A 19,622-nucleotide genomic window follows, 5' to 3' on the forward strand; every position below is an offset into this window, starting at 1 on the left:
ACAGCTAGGGAGCTTCTAAGGCAGGATTCAATTTCAGGTCTTCCTGACTCCAAGTTCTACACTGTCTCCATTCTGCAACCTGAGCCTCATTAGGGATGGCTACACAGTACCCCCTCCCCTCTGCACACTTGGCTTGGGGTACTGCCTAGGACCAGAGCAGATGGGCCCTTTAGGGCGTGGTCCCTTAACAGAAGAAATAAATGAATGTATTGTCATAGAAGGGGGTGAATGAAACAAGTTTAGGCACTTCGCAGCTACCTAGAAAGTGAACTTTCACCGCGAAGACCTCTTCGGTTTGATAGTGCTAGAAACTGCCTTCCTATCTATTCTGAGTAATTTTTTTTTTTGATGGGAGGAGGTGAGTGGAGACGGTAAGGTGATGGTGTCAGTGGCTGGTCTTTAAGGTTGAGGGACTGCAGTGAGGCAGTCAGGGGAAGGGGGAAGCTTGCACACAAAAGGCGATTTCCGGCTCTTTTTCTCTCGCTCTACTCCCACATCTTGGACTGTTCTGGGTAGGAGTAAAGGAGAACTTGTTTGGGTCGATGCTAGAAGGGCCAGGAAAAGGGAAAGGAGAAGGTGGAAGGCCAGCGGGGAGCCAGGCTGTCTCCATTTTATCTTCACCATTATTGTCATTTTTGGAGCCCCCGAGGTTTTCGTCTGAGTCAGTTCCCAGCCCGGGACATCCAAAACAGGAACAGCAAGAACGAGACCCTAGACAAAGGGGTCCGGGCGCTTCCGTGCAGGGAGGGAGGGAGAGAGGGAGGAAGGAGCTCCTGCTGCCACGCTACTGTGGCTGCGGCTTCTGTTGTTGCGGCCGGCCGAGATTGTGCCTCGGAGGGAAAGTAAGGGCAGGCAGGAGCGCAGCGGGCCAAGCAGAGAGCCCAAGGGAAGCCAGGACGGCGAGGTCAAGCAGGCAAGAAGGCAAGCTGGCTAGGGGAGCAGCCTCTCCGAGAGCCCAGGCGGCGGAAGAAGCGAGATAAAGGCATTGGTCCAATCAGAGGACTAGATTCGCGCTGTACTCCAACTCTCCGCCTCTCTCTTCCCCCGACCCCGCTTGTCTTTATTCTTCCCTCTCTCCTCTCCCCCTCCCCCCTCACACAACTGCAACAGCTGCAAAAACTGCTGTCGGTGATCTCGCAGGTCCTTTCGCTGGGCTGGCCTGGGGGGCTGCAGCATGGCTTTATCGTGGAGGAGCTGGTTAGCAAACGAAGGGGTTAAACACCTCTGCCTGGTAGGATGGGGGCCACTGCCCTTCTTTTTCCTTCTGTCAATTGAAAAGTTTTGATTCTTTGTGTGTATGTCTATGGGAGTGAGAGTATAATTGGACGGTTGCGATTAATTGAAAGTTGCTAACATAACTTCAAAAAAATGAACAGATGTGTATCTTCTAGAAGTAACAATTTCTTTTCCCCAAACCCCACGTATTTTATGCACACAAATAATATGCTAATTTACATTTGGGTGCGTCTACTGATCTTTATGTGCAGATTAGCTCCACTGTCTTCTTCAGGAGAGAGTGTTAAGGGTGAAAAGAGGACATTTATGTGAATATTTCTCTTTTCTATTGATTAACTCTTTTAATAATTCCCTCCTATAGTTAGTTTGTTTTATTCTTCTAACACTAGAAAAAGTTTCATATTTGTAAGTAGGGGTGAATTTAGGGATGTATGAGTGTCCCAGGATGTCAAATCCTGTGAATGAATCCTAGGAAAGAGCCCTGATTAGCATTACAGAATCTAGGTTTAAATGCCATCTCTGCAGTTTACTACCAAGGTGACCCTAAGCCAAGTGACAACTACTTTCTAAAATCAGTATTTTCAGCTGTAAAACGAGGGGATTGGCTGGCTGGTATCTAAAGTTTTTTTTTTTTTTTTAAGATCTAAACTCTGTGCAGAATTATATAGGAATGGAGACCTGCCCTGGTCCCAGAAAACTTGTTTGGATCTAAAATGTTTACCATTGGGCAGAGGACTTGGCTAAGGTCTTTTTATTTTTTAATGATACTTAACTTTTTGGTGGATTGAAAACACAAGTGATGGTGGAGTATTCTATTTTTTACTAATGAGTTTCATTGACTTGGTATTTTTTTCTTTTGTCTTCATTGTTTTAGCTCATCTGGCTCTCTCTCAATGTCCTTCTTTTTTGGAAAACATTCCTGCTGTATTATCAAGGACCAGAATATTATTATCTCTACCAGATGTTAGGGGTAAGTGGGACTCAAGTACTGATAATTGACCATGCCATTGAGACTGCTATAAAGGGAGGAAGAGAATAAGGGGTAAGGGGGTCCAAAAGTTGCTGACCATGTTGGTGGACATCTCTCTTTAAAGAGAGATTGCTAAACATTTTTTTTTCTTGCCACACACTTTACTTTTATTTTCTCCAGGTAGGAAAGAATAATGTTGTTAAAGAACAAAGGAAATTATCTAATCAATGGAAATGAATGAACTGGAGGGACCTTAGTCTAGTGGTTGGGAAAAGCCTCTTCTTGTTGCCAGATGTAGGGAGCACTTAAGGATTTGGCAGACAAACATGATCAACAGATGACTGAGGTTTTAGTTTTCAGTCATCCAGACTTCAGCCAACCTGCGAACTTATTCAGAGGAGCTTGTATCTTTTGCTGCCAATTCTCAAGAAACATGTGTCTAACAGGGCTAGTTAATAATCCTGGGCATCTCTTAACCAGTTAGCTGACAATGTCCGTGATCTTGACTTATTACAAGAATGTTATACTGTGCAAATATTTGTCTGAGTCAATTCCTGACTAGAGCTTCCTTTTCTCTTTGCCATTCTGTTATGTCTCATTTTTTCTTCTTTCCTATGTCTCAATACTCCCTGCAGAAGGAAGACAAATGGAACTAGTTTCTGCTATATATATATATAGGGAGAGGTTCTTTTCTCATGGTTCTAAATACTTTAGCACAACAGTAGTGTTCTAGTGTTGTTCATATAATATGGGAGTCAATAATTTTGCTGATTTTGACAATGCATCTTAATAGGTAAAAAAATGTTCTACCTAGGTGTTGTGAACACTACTTTTCATATCATAAGCTGCTATTTTATCTCCCTTCTTCTCTCACCTCCTACCCCCCCCCATCCAAAAGAAAGCAAAATACATCAAGGAATTCACAGTATAGGAACTATATATACACTATGAAAATTGTGCTGACCAGTTGATCATCTATAATTTATATTCTTACTATATCATGGAAGGTTAAGTAATTTGCCTATGAGCCTGTAAGCTAGCAAATGTCATTGGTCATACTTGAACCCAGGTGTTCCTGACTTCAGGACTATCTATTATATCATGTTTTCAGTTTGATTGATATTAAAAGTAATTATTTTGAATTATATACTTTCCAAATGAGAGTGAAGAGTTTTTAAGTGTTTTTCCATATATAGATGAGAGCAGAGAGAAGGTTTGAACCCAAGTCCTCTGATTCAAAATCCAAAGCCTTTTTCACTTTAATGTGCTGTTTCATTAAGTCATATCATAAGTCTTTCATTTCTCCTCATTTCTTCCTATCTGAATTCTCTCTCCCTCCTCCCAATCTATCTTTTGTGTTGGTGCCCCAAACTGTCTGTCTCCCTTATACATTGATCTGGTTGTATAAGTTCCTGCAACTTTAATGACTCCTAGAAGGTTTATCATTCCCTAATAAATAAAATTTGTGTTCTTTAGCCTAGTATTTAAGTTCCATTATAATCTAGTGTCACTCTACCTTTTTGCCATTATCTCATACTTATGTTTAATACTCTAACATTCAGTTCTAATATGCTGGACTTCATTCAAAGTGGAGTACTCTGTCTTCTAAACACACCCTTTACTTTCCCCCTTCTTAGACTTTTCTCATGCTGTGCTCTAAGGCTCAGATGCCATTCCTTTTCACCTCTAAAGTACAATTTTAGTGTTACCTACTTTTCGTTATATCTCTGTACTCTGTTACACTCAGGATAGCAAGATTCATTTTCCTGAGTGCAAATCTAGTTTCAGACATTGACTAACTGTGTGACCCTGGGCAAGTCACTAGTTTGCCTCAGTTTATTCTTTTGTAAAATCGGGTAGAGAAAGAAATGGCAAACTACTTCAGTATCTTTGCCAAGAAAGCCCCAAATAGGATAAAAGAAGAATTAGATATTACTGAACCAACTGAACAATAACAACTGTCCCATTCCCTGTTTGTTAGGTTCTTTTCCCCTGAGATTTTTCAGATGTAATTTGTGCACCCACTTTTAATGCCCTTATGTTTATCCCATTACTAAACTGTAACCTCTGGTGTGGGCTTGGACTAGTTCTACTACTTCTGATCTAACCTTTGTGACTCCTCTCCCACATATTGTGTTCCCTCATCAAGAAGGGTCATCAGTAATGGTTGAATTGGATGCTTTAAAGTTTATCTGAGCTAAGTTTTTCTTTGGGGATTTGGTTCACATCTTAGACAACTTAACAAGAAAATAAGAAAGCTCTTGAGATGCCAAGCTGGCTCTTGTTCAAGAGTTATGCATTATGTTAACATAAAATCTGAGGGTAGAGAAGTGAAAAGCTAAAATTGAACTTTGGAATTGAGTTTCCTAGCAGTTGAGATTATAATATGCATGTAGTCAGGGGGATAGTTTTATATATAATATTCATATATACTAGATATATATGTATATATACTATAGAATATACATATATGCACATGGTTAGTGCTTTATACTTGGTTTTTGACTTATTGACCATTTATCAAATTGATAGGTCCCTGGAGTTGGAATCAGAAAGACCCAAGTTCTAATCAGGGCCCATTCATTTTCCCTCTTCCGTAAAATAATGGGGATACATGTAATTGGGAAAATAAAATAACTTTGAACAGAAAAATAAATACATCTATTTTAATTAAATAATGTACATAGATTATATATGTATATATGTATGTGCATATATAGATCTAGTTTATAGCCTATAGGAACTAATAATTACTGTGGGCTTGAGTTCTTTGAAAGATGACTTCCACAAAACTTATTTTTGTTTATTAGCCATATTTGCTTTCTTTTGTTTTTTTTTGGGGGGGGACTAGGTAAAGGAAGAAGGGAGATACAGTTGTTGAAAAGGCATATGTAGCCAATATGTGTATGTACACACATGCACGAGCATGCACACACACTCCCTTGTGCCTTGTATCTTTTTATTCTATAATTCTACAGAGAAGCAGTATGTCATGATGGATGTAGTGGATATACTTACAATGTTGGTCTTGGAGGATGTAAGACATAGGAGTAAATCTACCTTTAGATACCTACAGGCTTGGTTAGCTTGTTCAAATTAATTAATCTCTCTTAGCCTCAGTTCCATCATCTATAAAATGGGTATAAAAATAACATCTAGGCCCACAAGGTTGTTCTGAGGATTAGTATACAAGCCTTATACCATTATATGAATGCCAGCTATTATTATGATTATGCTAGTGAGACACCAGTGTAGAAAAGTAGAAAGTGATATTATATAAAGCTATTGGGAAAGCAAGAAGAATAGCAAGAAGGGGGAATTGTGGCATGGGAAGGTCACTGTAAATCAGCTTTTATAATTATATAAAAACTGCTATAATACTGGATTAGACAATGAATTCTGCAGCCCAAGTTTCTATCTTTGACTGTGACAGCAAGGAACCTGTGGCAGTAAGGTATGATTTCCTTCTTGGAATCAAGGATGAAGATGAAGGATGTAAAATAATTCATCATCCATCCCCCAAAAGAGTATAATATAGAAGAGATAGGAATAGGCTATTTATACCATAGAGGTATAGTAGAACTAGGAAAAGATTTGAAGTCAGAGGACTTCATTTGATCATTTGGTTCGAATATCACCCTTTCTACTATTTAGTACTTGCTGGAGTTTATCTTCACAACCTGACCCCTTCCTACCTTTCAGTCTTCTTCTGTGAACAACTCTATATTCTAGCCATACTGGACAATTTGATGTTTCTCACACAGAGGATTTTCTGCCTCTAATCTATATGCCTATTCAATGGCAAAGTTCCATGCCTTTGTCTTAGAATCTCTGACCTCATTCAAGATGCATCTCAAATACCACCCAACAGATCTTTTCTGGATTCCACAACTCAGTGTCTTTCCCTTAGTTGTTACTATCTATCTTCCTGGTCCATCTCAATGCCAAATGACTTCTCCCTGACATTACCTCTACTTTTCCCTGAATTTAACTATACTATATACTTAACTATTTGCATGTTTTCTCCCCCATTAGAATGTGAGCTCCCTAAGGGCTAGGATTGTTTGCTTTCTTCGTCTCCCCAGTGGTGAGCATGTTGCTTGGCACAAAATGATAGCCTAATACAAAATTTGTTGACTTGTTGACTATGGATCTTATATATACCTACTTATATAAATGCTATCTTCTCCATTAGAACGTAAGCTACTTGAGGGCAAGGTCAGTTTTTGCTTTTTCATTGTAACTATGCAGTTGAGCACAATGCCTGATTAATAACAAGTAGTTAATAAATACTGGTTGAATGATTAAGGGAAATCATTTTGTCCAGTGTGTGGAGGATGAATTGGAGTGGAGAAAGAGCCCACATAGGAGACTTTTTCTTATAGTCTAGAAGAGGATAATGAAGGCGTTAACTAAGGTGATAGCTTTGTAGCTATAATGGGTAAAATGTGAAAGGTGGTGGAAAAGAATCAATAATACATGGCAACTTATAGATATTGGATTAACGAGGAATGAGTAGTCACGGATAATGCTGAGATTATGGATCTGGGTGACTAGAAAAACAATGGTGTCTGTTCCAGATATAGAGAAAGGAGATACCAAACACCATTCCTTTGATACTGAGAAGTTGATATAAATAGGAATCTGATAATTTCAGAATTCTAGAGTTGGATGGCAAATCAGAAATGTATTTTTACCCAGTAATGCTCAATTACATTTAAAAGTAGACTGGAGATGTGTAAAGTGTTATGTGATTTTCTTGGGGGGAAAAGTCATTGCCTGCATGGGTAGATCATGGAAGGCTTTAAAGGTAGATATGATATTTGAGCCCTAACTGAAGGGATGGAAAGAGAGAATTCCACAAGAGTAGAATGAGAAAGACAGGATGCTTGCTTTGGGCAAAGGTTGCAGAAAATCTCTGATTTCCACTAGAAGGAATTTAAAATAATCAGATTTCACTTTAATTCTATTAATTTTTTTTTACAGTGTAATGTTTTCATGGTGCCAGCTTAAATGTGTGGTTTATTTTGGCTTGAATCTCTTGGTCATGTCATTGAATCTTTCAGGAATGGCCTATTTGTTTTCAACATGAGGATCTCCTTTGACCTGATAATACGGTGTTTTGCTGTTCTTTTTTTCTACTCTCTTAGACATCTGCTAAGTAGTCATGCAAATCCTATTTCTTTTTCCCATTAAATAAGATTTGCTCGACTTGCAGTGTTTCTCTTATTTTTTTTTAACTTCCTGGGAGGACCCATCATTATCCTGAGATATGTTTGAGAAACATTAACTAAATTATCCTTGGGACAGCTCTATGAGTTGTATCATTACTCACATTTTACCCGGCTGGACTCTGATGTCATGCAAATTGGCCAAGGTCAATTGTAGAGGAAAAATGAGAATTTAAGATAGTGTGACATTCAGAGCTGGAGACAGTGACCTACCCTATTGGAGCTTGTTTTCCTCTAGTATTTAAGAAGGGAATTGAGAACCAGATAAATCATTCCCATTTCCTACTGAGTATAAAAGCAGACCTTGACCATTGCTTTCTGTCAGATGTGCTCTATATTATGATTTTTTTTGGTTCAATGAGCATTTGAAGCTAAGTGATTATTACATAAGTTTCTTCTCAGATAGGTGAGTCACTTTTTCTATCAATTTCCATTGACTATAGGCAAATAAAAAGTATTTTGATTTGAGGTAATGGAGAATCTATAGCTCTCCATATTCTAAATTTTGTTTTTAGTCATCTCAATCTGTTTGTTGGATATTTTCCCTTCTCTCCTTCACCTACCTCTGATGTGCTTTTTCAATTTAGCAGTTTTATATAATACAATTCCTGTTTTTTTCCATAAGGGAGCAATTAGTAATTTGCTTAGGTGAAGGATTAGCTGAGTTTGAAACTGTGTCATAGGTCATAGCTCTACATTGGCAGAGACTACACATGTGTATCCTGTGATCATGTGCATTGCAGGTATATGTATTATGTATACACACAAAATATAGACTCTAAAACACACCATCAGAGTCAACAAAATATCATAGAGAAGAAGATTAGCACTGACATCAGAAAGACCTGGATTCAAGTCCTTATTGTGGTATGACCCTGAGTGAGTCATTAAACCCCAACTATGTCAAGGTGATAAGTTAGGGATAATTTACTGTTCTGTTTTTTAGTGGAAGGAGTTTCTGGTTGGAGATTTTCCCACACTTATAAAATTACAAATCTGGATTCCTCTCCCCCCCAATAGCACAGTATATATTTTAATACTAATATTCTATTATAAAAATGCTGAATGATTAAAAGACTTGAAATACAATAATTTCCAAAGAACTGAAAATAAATGCCATGCAGAGAGGAGTAAAGAATGATATGGTGGGTCTGAGGAAATTGTAATACATAGTTGAAAATATGTGTGTGTCTGTGTATTAAATCTTTACTCTCTGTCTTAATAATAGTTCTAACACCGAAAGGTTAAGAGCTAGGCAAATAGGATTGATTTGCCCCGTTTCACATGAATCTGAGGATAGATTTGAACCCAAGTCCCTCCAACTCCAGGCCTGACGCTATCCATTGTGCCATCTAGCTGCTCCCTTTTTAAAATTTTAAAATTCTTACTTTCTGACTTAGTAACAACTATAAGACAGAAGGGCAATATAATAATAATAATAATAATTAAAAAACAACAGTAGTGATAACAATAGCTAGCATTTATATAGGGGCTCTAAACTTAGCAACATAATGTACATATATTATTTGATCCATACTACATTGTTGTGAGGCAAATGCTATTATTACAGATGGAGAAACAGAGGGTGAGAGAAATCAAGTGACTTGCTCAAGATGAGTAAATCTCTAATACAGGATTTTGAACACAGGTCTTGCTCACTCCAAGTCTAATACTGTCCATTGTGCTACATATAACCAATGAAGAACTTTGGAAAAAAGAATAAGATTAAGAAATGTTGTCAAGGAAATTTGTGATAGTAAGAAAAAATGACTAAATCTACAACAAATTAAAAGATGTCAGATGGACAACTAAAGTACATGACTGAGATCTTTATAATATCAAGACAAAGCTGAGAAAGATTTCCACCATGTCTAACTTATGGAAGAATACTTTACAAATGACACAGTATAACAATCAGTATCATTTGAAAGCAATTCAAATCAATGAGATCATAGATCTATTGAATATAATGGAGGGAATGTGTAGGACTTAAATTAATATCCAGCAACTCCAAGTATTAATTTTATAAAGTTTATTAATAATCACTTGAAGTAGAAGGAATGAAAAGGAAATAGAAGTTAAAAAACCTAATTATTTAACAAAATTAAAATCACATGACTAAGTTCTCCTTGCCTGTTTAAAAAGCCCACTCCACCAAAACTGTGAAAGGAAGAAAAGAGAGTAAGAGGCGGGTCAAATTTATATCCTCCCTTCATCAGCACGTAATGTGAGGAGAGTGGAGTGCTGTGAATTGTAGTTTTTAGGGTAATATTTTAATTCTACAAAAGTGTAATGATGCAAGGGATGCTTCCTTATCTAAACTTGTTATTGGCACAGTCCTCTGTCTGTATATAGTAGGCATACGACAACTGTCAAATTTAATTTTATGGACAATTAGCCTTTTCCCCTCCTTTGAAACCCTTCCCTTCTACCTTGGAATCAATACTATGTACTGACAGAAGAGTGGTATAGGCTAGGCAATAGGAGTTAAGTGACTTGCCCAGGGTCACACGGTTGGGAAGTGTCTGAGGCCAGATTCGAACCTAAGACCTCCCATCTCTGGGCCTGACTCAGTCCACTGAGCTATCCAGGTGCCCCCACAATTTGCTCTTAACTTATTATCAAAATGGATTCTCATAAAGTTGAATGGTGGAGGCCAGTGGGTGTGGAAAGTGAGGAAATGTGTTCATTCTATCCTCTGATAGAATCTTACTCATGTCATCCATGCATGTATATGCATACATACAGACACACATACAAATACATGTATGTGCCAGTGTATATGCACATGTATGCACACACATGCATGTATAATGTTTTTACTCTTGAGTCAGCCAGGTGATATAGTGGATAGGGCAGAACCTGGAGCCAGAGACTCTATCAACCCTAAGGGAAAGAAGCTTGGGCTCAGATTGCAGCAGGTTGCTAAGTTTCATGACTTGACAGTGTGAAATCCATTTACCTAGAAGTAGGGTCAATGATAGGATGATAGATGAGAAGCTTACTCAGGGATGTGCTGGTAAATGTTTAATTATTGTCTCTCTGGAAAAGTATCTATTCAGACATTTTAAAACTTAATCTATGATATTAACATCTATCTCCATTATTTTGTTAAATCTAGAAAGTCAATAGAGCCATAAATCAAGCCACAACTTGTTCTGAGTCAGGACTCAGGAATATCCGAGTTCAAATAGAGACACGCTAGCTGTGTGGTCCTGGGTAAGTCACTTGACCTTTGTGGGCCTTAAAATAGGGATGTTGATAAAAGCACCTCCTTCCCAGGATTGTTATGAGGTTCAAATGTCTGGCACCTAGAAGGCACTTAATAAGCACTTTTCCCTTCCCTCTTCCCATTTCCTATTCTATCTTAGATCAACCGAGAGGACTCATGACCTCTGTTGTTATAGCTACTTGCAGCTGGTAGATGCCAGGGTAGCAGTGGGAGAAACAGGGGAGATGCAAATTAGTAATATTCCTAATCAGATTCCATTCATCAATTAACACTTACCGTGTAGGAAAATCCCTCCTACAAAATTTCAGTCAGAGTAGAAAGCTCATGCATGATCTATTGAGTATGCCAGTGGCAGAGAGTAGATGGAAAGTTTGTATTGTATGAGTTACATGGAAATCATAAACTGCTTGATGGCAGGGACTTTGTTTTATTTAATCCTTCTATTCTCTATGATAGGAACTAGCATAGAGTCTTAAGCCTAGAAATGGGCTCCACCTTATTTAGCTTTCTCCAGGGAGGTGACCCTAAAAGCAGAGGAATTTGGTGGAATTTATCCTTCCAAGAATACATGCAAATTCAACACAATTGCTAGAGAGCAGAAATGCACTTTTTAAGCTACAGCTGAATGAATACTCTTGTTCAAGAACCTATGTTAAGGGGCAGCTGGGTCAGGAGGACCTGAATTCAAATCTGGCCTTTGGATATATGTAGGCTGTATGATTCTGGGCAAGTCAATTACCCTCATTTGCCTAGTCCTTGCCATTCTTCTGCTAGAATTTCTAGTAAGATATAAGTTATGAGTTTAAAAAAAGAAAGAACCAATGCTAATCACTAATTCTGTACAGGTGACCATATTTAGCCATTTAGGGAAATAGCTGTACCCAGAAACCTTTTTGTTTTGTTTCCCCCAACTTTTGGTCTAATTGACACACTTTTTATTTTACATGGAAGTTGACTAAGCTTACTTTTCTTGGTTATAGGGTCATTGGGAGAAATTGTTGCAGGGTCCCTATCTTTTTTTTAGTGCTTTCATCAGGTTGATAATGTTCATGACTTGATTGTGTGAAATCCATTTGAGAACTAGAGTACATAATAGGATGATAGATGAGACACTCAAGGGTGTGCTGGTAAATGTTTAACAACTGGCACTCTGGAAGAAAATATGTTTTGAGATATACTTTTAAATTTAATCTACATTATTATTAACATTTTCTCCATTACTTTGTTAAGTCTAAACAATCAATAGAGCAATAAATCAGGCCCCAACTTGGAGTGTTTGCTAGGTTCTAAGGTGCAAATGTTAACACTAAAAATTTGACAGTTGGCTCTCCCAAACTAGTTACAGAGTTGGCTCTAGCACACCTTGATTATCTTGTTTGGGGGTTAGGAATGGGGAGTATAGCAATGAAGATTTTAGTCGAATTGAAAAAAATTTTTCTTATCCACTATAGTGACTAGCACAATATGAGGTACAGTTATAAGCCATATGTATTTGTTGCATTGGACAACACATGTTGGGACATAGCCAATATGGGAATTTGTTTTGCTTAACTCTGAATATTTATTATATATTATTTCTTTTCTTTTACAGTTGAGGAGAGGGAAATAGGGAGAGAAAATGCTTGTTAATTGAGAAAAAAAAAGTTGTTGATTCCCATGTAAATGAAATAGAAATAGAGATAATTAGATGAGGGGGCATAAATCCCACCTTTGATCTGCATTTGTAATTTATTGGTAGAGGGAACTTCTAAGGAGGAAATACTCTCTACCTATGAAGATCAACTCTCTGAAACTGTTTAAGACAATTGTCTGGGGCTTTAAGACTTGCCCAGGTTCATGTGGAGAGCATGTGTAAGAAGCAGGACTGAGCCCAGGCCTTCCCCCCCATCACTGAGGTCCACTCCTCATGCATTTCACCACGTGACTTCTCTAGGCAGCAATAAATTGCTGAGAGAGATTTGTTCCTTGTGCTGTTAGGACAACAGCACGTGCAGGTACCATGTGCACGAGTAGATTGAAATATGATTTGTTGATGAAGAGACTGTTTGTTCGTCAGCCAACTGGAACATTTTCAGGTTCAGTCCCCATGTTGTCTTCTAGTTGCTTCCCAGATCATTGAGAAGAGAAGAGGACCATGTACTATTTTGCTTAATTGGAACAAAGGTTGTTGCCACATGACTTATCGTTACAGCATTGAACATATTTTAAAATGGGATTGCATTTATAGATCTTCTTGGAGTGTAACAAAAGATCAATTAAACTTGGAGAATAATGATCCTTCTCATGGGAGAAACATAAATAGGGTACTTTAGAAAGGCCAGGGCCTATGATCTGGGTTCTAGTCTTGGATATCCAAGGCTATAAACAAGATATAGCCAACTATTTTATCTTTAGGAAATTACTTTGCTTTTTTGGACTTTTAACTTCTGTAGCATGGAATAATACTACCTGTCCTCTTCATTTATTTTTCAATTAAAATTGAAAAAAATTTTTCTCTTGGTTACATGATTCATGTTGTCTCCCATCCCCACCCCAATCCTGGAACCGATAAGCAATTGAACTCAGTTATTTCTTGTCCTCTTTAGCTTTAAGGATTGTGGAGAAGGATAGATTGTGTATTTATATACTTGAAGAACTGGGAGAGATTTCAGAGGTCTGATCCATCTTTGTAAACCATTCCCCAAATGATGTACATCCCTTCAGTTTCTAATTCTTTGAAATCACAAAAATAGCTCCTATAAATACTTTGTACAAGTATGACCTTTTCTCCTATTTTTTGGTTTGTTTGGAATACAGATCTAGTAGTGATTGATCACAGACCAGCAAATGCTGCATCAAAAAGTATGTACAATTTGGGCATGGTAGCTTCTTATCTTTTGGGGGGGGGGAATCAATATGCTTTCACCCAAGGCATTGTTAAAAACATAGAAGGAACATCCACATCCATATACAGGTGGGTGTATAAATGGAGATTTTGAACCTTTGACTTCATTCCCCAGAAGTCTTTAGAATTTCCCAAAATTCTCTATAATCTCTCCTGTGTCTCCACATTGGCAAGATCACGTTATTGGTATTTAAGTGTATGCTCCTCCCACGCTCTCTTGGACCTGCGACCTGGTTGAAGTCAGGCAGTTCTTTTGTTTTAGTTATTATGAATAAAATTTTATAAAATATAATATTTAGTTACTGATTATTAATAAAAACCCACATGGGTGTGTATGTATACATAGGTTATAAGGAACTGATTTAAATGTGTAAAACTAAGAGCAGTTCTATAAGAGATAAAGAACCAAAGGATATACATAGGCAGTTTTCAAAGGAAGAAATATAAACTATCAACAATGATATGAAACTATTCTAAATCATTAATAATGAGAGGAATTAAAACAATTCTGGAGTTCTACTTCATAGCCACAAGATTAGCACTGATGGCCATAGAAGAAAATAATTAATAATGGCAAACTGTGGGAAAAAAGGTGTACTTCTGCTCTGTTGGTGGATCTGTTATTGAGCCAGGCATTCTGGAAGCCAGTTTGGAATTGCTGCTGAATTTACTAAAATGTGTATATCCTGTGACCCATTTGATAAATGAAATTATCTGGAGGTTGTATGTCTAGTTTAAAAATATCCATTTATTAAAATAGAGTGCTCACTATAATCTAACTAGCCATGGGTTGCCTTTAGTCTGAATAGACTCCATAGAACTTGTAGCTGGGTGAGAAGCCAACAGAGATCTTGACCAAGCTAGAGCAGTCAATCCCCACTTCTAGGAGAGAGAGCCAGAGCCGAGGCCCAAGTGCCAGCAAAATCAGTAGCCAGCCAGGAGAGCTGGACCATCCAAAAAAAAGTCTAGTCCTTCCACAGGACATCCTAAGAGGTTTCCCACTGGACAACAGCCAGGTAGGAAATGAACTCAAGAGACTTCCTTCCAAGAAGAGGTGGGTCTTTCTGGCATTACCTCATCTCTCAAAAGAGTCAAATGGCTATTCAGCTGGCCCTTATACCCATCACCTTTAATAAAGACTTTAATAAAGGGAAGGAGGACCAAATCCATTTTAATAGCCTAGGGGAGGAACAGTTTGAATCTATTGAGGCTTGACAGAAAATATCCCAATTCAACAGTTTTCCATATTCCTTCCTCTGATTCATGTTGAGACATGGTCTTCCCCATGAATCATTCTAGAAGTAATATCTATACATTTAAGGATTGGCTCAACAGTATAAATAAGGGCTCAAAGATGTTATACATTTTATGGATGGTCTAATTATGTCTGGGTGTTTCTTAAGGTAATAAAAATGATCGACAGATGCATTGACAGGGAGCCATTAGGGGCCATTCCCTTTTTTTGGCAGAACATTTTTACAGTCAAAATAAGATATTGGTTCCCAACCCCCCCCACAGTTCATTTCATTATATCCAAGGGCTCAGAGTCTCATGAGATAGTGTGTGATTTCTGGGAGAATCTTTTATTGCCATTACCTTCTTAGACCATTTGGAATCATGCTGGCCCATATAGCATTTTCATGGGCAGAATCACTTTTCCCAGTCAAGGACACTTGTAACATCTTTCCCTAAAACTGTTTAAAAATATATCTTCATATAAAAAAATCTATGAACCTTTGAGTTAGCTCACATTCCCCCCTCAGGAGGATGAGATATTGCCAAGGATCCTATACATACCATATACATAACAATACTGTAAAAGTTAAATGAAAAACTCCTGGTTCTTAGTTTCCATAGAGTTCATTAATATTCACTTGAAATAGATAAAATAAAAAAAATAGATAGGCAGAGATTAAAGCCTATTTCTAATCGAATTCTAACCACGTGTTTCTCCACAAAGCTATTTCTCTCAGCCACAGCCCTTCACTGCCACCATCAAAAGAAATAGAAAGAGCACATCCCCTAACACCCATTCTTTTATCTTTTCTTTTGGCCTGACCTGTAACCTTTAGTTTTGGGTCATGTCCCTAGGACTCTTCACCTGTGACCTATGTTTGGAGTGTTCACATGACATCCAGGCTCACATTGCAGGGACACGGGTTGGATAAATCTTAGGGAGTAGGTTCCATTTACATAATTTCTCCTTGTGATTCTGTTGGGAGACAAGCATGTTAACATTTTCCCATTTGAGGTCTTGGGAGATTAATATGCCTAGTCTCCCCAATGAATCATTTCACATAACCAGCTTATACCTCTAAAGCTTCTTTTACTAGAGGTGTGTAAAACATTGCACTTTACCTAGAGGGAATTACAACAATTCAGAGATAAGAGGGAAAGGAAAGAGAAATAAAACAAAAATGATTGATAGACACACATTGACAAAAATCCAATTAGGAGGCACTCCCCTTTGGCATAAGAGTTTACATTCAGAATATATGATATTTTCAGCCCTCTTCAGTTCAGTTCATTATATCCCAAAGTTCATTCTGGATCTTTTAATGTATCCTATGGTTTCTGTAGGCATCCTTATGGCACTTTCCCCAAAAGATCTGCTTTCTTGATTCAGGTAATTGAAAATTTTCTTTTCTTAAAATTGCTTTAAAAGATTTTAAACCTTGAATTTTAGGATAATTTTATAATCTCCCCTGAGGAGGGTGATGACCAACACTAGAATCACCCCAGGATATATGGCTGAGTTATGAGGTATATGAATCAATCCTCAAAAGAAAACCAAAATTCCCAAAAAACCACCCCCCAAAAAAAACAAATAGAAGAGAAAAAATAAAATTCTGGATAAAAAATATATATTAAAATCTTATGTGTATAAAATTATGAGTGAAAAAAAGAATAAACCCATAACAAGTCCTTGAATCAACAGCAAGGCCCAATTAAAGTGATTTATGTCTTATAAGCTTACCAGACAATTGCAGCAATATTGCACTTATCTATCAGCAGCCAGGACTACAGAAAATTGCCATAATATAAAAGAGAAGGGACTAAATTTTGAGGTAAGAGGGAAATGTGATTCTCTAGTCTGATTTCACCTTCAATCTCAAGGTTAGAGGAGCCAAAATGAAAGCCAAACTAAGATACTTGTAGGAATCTAGCACAGGGGAATTCAGCTTCTAGATTTATCAAACAACTTTTAGGATTTACATCAATATCCAGTAACTCCAAGTTTTAATTTTATAAAATTTATTATTAATCACTTGAAGTAGAAGGAATAAAAAAGAAATAGAAGCAAAAAAATTAATTATTTAACAAAATTAAGACCACATGACTAAGTTTTCCTTGCCTGTTTAAAAAGCCTGCTCCACCAAAGCCACAACAGGAAGATGAGAGAGAGAGGCTGGGCTACACCAAATTCATATCCTCCTTAGGCATGTAAAGTGAGGGTAACAGATTCTAATTACACAATCCTCCTTGTGATACTTTGGGAGACTAGTCTCCCCAATGGATCATTTAAACATAACCATCTTTTACCTCTAAAGATCTTCTAACTAAAGGTGCATAAAATATTGTACTTTCTAAGAGGAGACTACAATAGTTAGAGATAAGAGGGAAATAGAAGAGAGAGAGAGGAAGAGAGCAAAACCAATGTTTGTTAGGCACATTGACAAAAAGCCAATTTAGGGGGCAGCCCCCTTTGGCATAAGAGCTTACATTCAAAATAAATGTGTTCAACACCCTACAGGTGTTGAACTACAACCCAAAGTTCATTCTGGATCTTTTAGTGCAGTGTGTGGTTTCTACAGTCATCTTCATGGCACCTTCTCCAAGCAGTTCACTTTTCTTGATTTGGGGAGGTAGCAAGTTTCTTTTCCTAAAATTACTCTCAAACAAGAAAATTTTTTATAAAACTAAAATTTTATGACAATTATACAATCCCCCCTGATGAGGGTATTGACAGACACATGGATCACCCAGGAATACATGGCTGAGTTATGAGGTATACGAATCAATTGTCAAAGGAAAATCAAAATTATCAAAAAACCCCAAATAAACGAGAAAAAGTAACTTATGGATGAAATATAAAAGATCAAAGCCTTATGTGTAAAAATTCTAAGTACAGAAAAACAAACCTATAACAGGTCCTTGAATCAGGGCCCAATAAAGAGTTTTATGTCCCACAACCATGTAGGATCCTTGTAGCAATATGCATTTACCCAATCAGAAGCCAGGACTACAGAAAATTGCCACACTTATGAAAGACAGAAAAAGGACTAGATTTTTATAGCAGATGGGAAATAGCATTTCCTGGTCTGATTTTACCTTTGCTCTCAGGGATAGGGGAGCCAGAATTCTAGCCAAACTGAGGTACTTGTTGGAATATGACACAGGGAAGACCTACATCTGACATATGTCAAACAGCTGAGACCTCAAATCTCAAATAAGTCCTTTGTCTTGGTGCAGATCTCATTAATCCCACTGGGATGGGTTGGTCTCCTTGACCTTGTGCTCATAGGCACCATGCAGATTAACTTTGTGTTTCCTTGGCACTGTGAAATGGCTCTTTTGTGATCCTTTCTCTTGGAATAAGACACAATTATTAATCAAATTCCCACAATAATTATCAATAAATGACAGGTTTCCATAATCTAAAGCTTTTGGGTATACATTGATATTAGGGCTAATGGATATTATAAACTTATATTAGTGCAAAATAAAAAAATAAATTAATGCTGGTAACATGTGTTTCAAGAACAAAAAATGAGAAAAAAAAGAAAACTCAAATACTCTATGCACATACAAGGAAAAACAATAAAAATTAAAATATATATAGTTTACAATCAGTGACACACTTTGTTTTCCCAAGGAGAGGCAGAATGCAAAGGGTTTCTCACCCCAAAATGAGATCAATTTCATTTTTAACTTACCTATGATCCACAGTGTGAATACATATTAATTTTCACTGAAAAAAACAGCTTTATACAAAACAGTATAGCATCTAATGCACATTGAAGAAGTACCAAAATCTCCAAAATCATTGGAGCCCATTTAATGACAATAGCAAACAAATCCTCTATCATTAGGATTCATGAGTCTCTATAGTCAATGAAGCTTATAGATACTTGTAACAAATTCTCCAGATCTAGCAAATCTTTCAACCCTATTTTTAACTAACTCTGTTACTGCCATCATTCCAAAATTTGGCAGGAGAGCCTAGAAAAAAACACAAACCTCTGTAATGCTGATGAAAACCTTTTGGGTCTAAAATGTCACTAAGAATCTAGATCATTCTGGTGGAAAGGTAGAGTAAGCTGAAGGATTACAAATATTAAAAAAATCATTAGAAGCTATTTAGGCTTCTTGCAAAATGCTCCCTCTCATTGACCATTCAGGGGTACCAAACCCCCTAGGAAAAACTTTACCACTTCTGGATGAAACTCCCTCCTCTGGCATGAGACTGTAACAGCTGTAAAAGGCATATCTCCCATCCATTGCAATGTGGAGGCAAGGGCTACAATAGTGAAAATCACTTCAAAAGTCTCATCCATTACATTTTTATAAATGCGGAGGTGGGGAATATAATAGTGCTTCACATCAGTTACTAAATGGACCCTTTACCTATTGTTACAAACAACTCAGAGGTAGTAGTGCTACTATATATCTAAAAACCATTTCTGAAGGCCTCTTAAAATTAATTTAAATTTTTAGGTCATTAAATTCCCCAAAGGTTGCAAGCAGTTTAATGGAGTCTGTCTATCATCATCTATGTGACAATTAACAAAGGCAAAAAGGCACAAAATGCAAAAGGCAACATATAACCTTGATGGATCTGGTGACAAAGGGTTTGTGCAACTTGTTTATGGACTTTTACAATGGTATTTTCTCCAGTCTAGTCATATGGGGAGGTACATATAAAGATAGTAACAGAACGTATAGCTAATGGCCAAAACACAATAACTTAAAATAATTCAGCATAACAGAATATATTAGATTAGATCAATATGTGAATTTAACAAACAAAATTAAATCTTAAAAAAACAAACAGCAAATACAATATAT

At 37.2% G+C, this 19,622-nt stretch overlaps 1 protein-coding gene across 2 annotated transcripts in view; it reads left to right on the top strand.

Annotated features, from left to right (window-relative positions):
- Positions 1–221: 221 nt before the first annotated feature.
- The window catches only part of NOX4 (NADPH oxidase 4), a 239,064-nt gene continuing 219,663 nt past the window's right edge, over positions 222–19,622 (top strand). Inside the window, exons 1-2 of one of the 2 annotated variants that reach the window (XM_007490938.3) lie at positions 222–358; positions 2,111–2,206. In XM_007490938.3, coding sequence (XP_007491000.2) covers positions 349–358; positions 2,111–2,206 — 106 coding nt within the window. In that variant the 5' untranslated portion in view covers positions 222–348. Of the gene's footprint in view, positions 359–1,046; positions 1,232–2,110; positions 2,207–19,622 lie in introns of those variants that run through there. The other variant, XM_001362160.5, reaches the window with a different exon arrangement.

The sequence above is a fragment of the Monodelphis domestica genome, chromosome 4 (genome assembly GCF_027887165.1).
Source record: "Monodelphis domestica isolate mMonDom1 chromosome 4, mMonDom1.pri, whole genome shotgun sequence".
NCBI classification, from domain to species: domain Eukaryota; kingdom Metazoa; phylum Chordata; class Mammalia; order Didelphimorphia; family Didelphidae; genus Monodelphis; species Monodelphis domestica.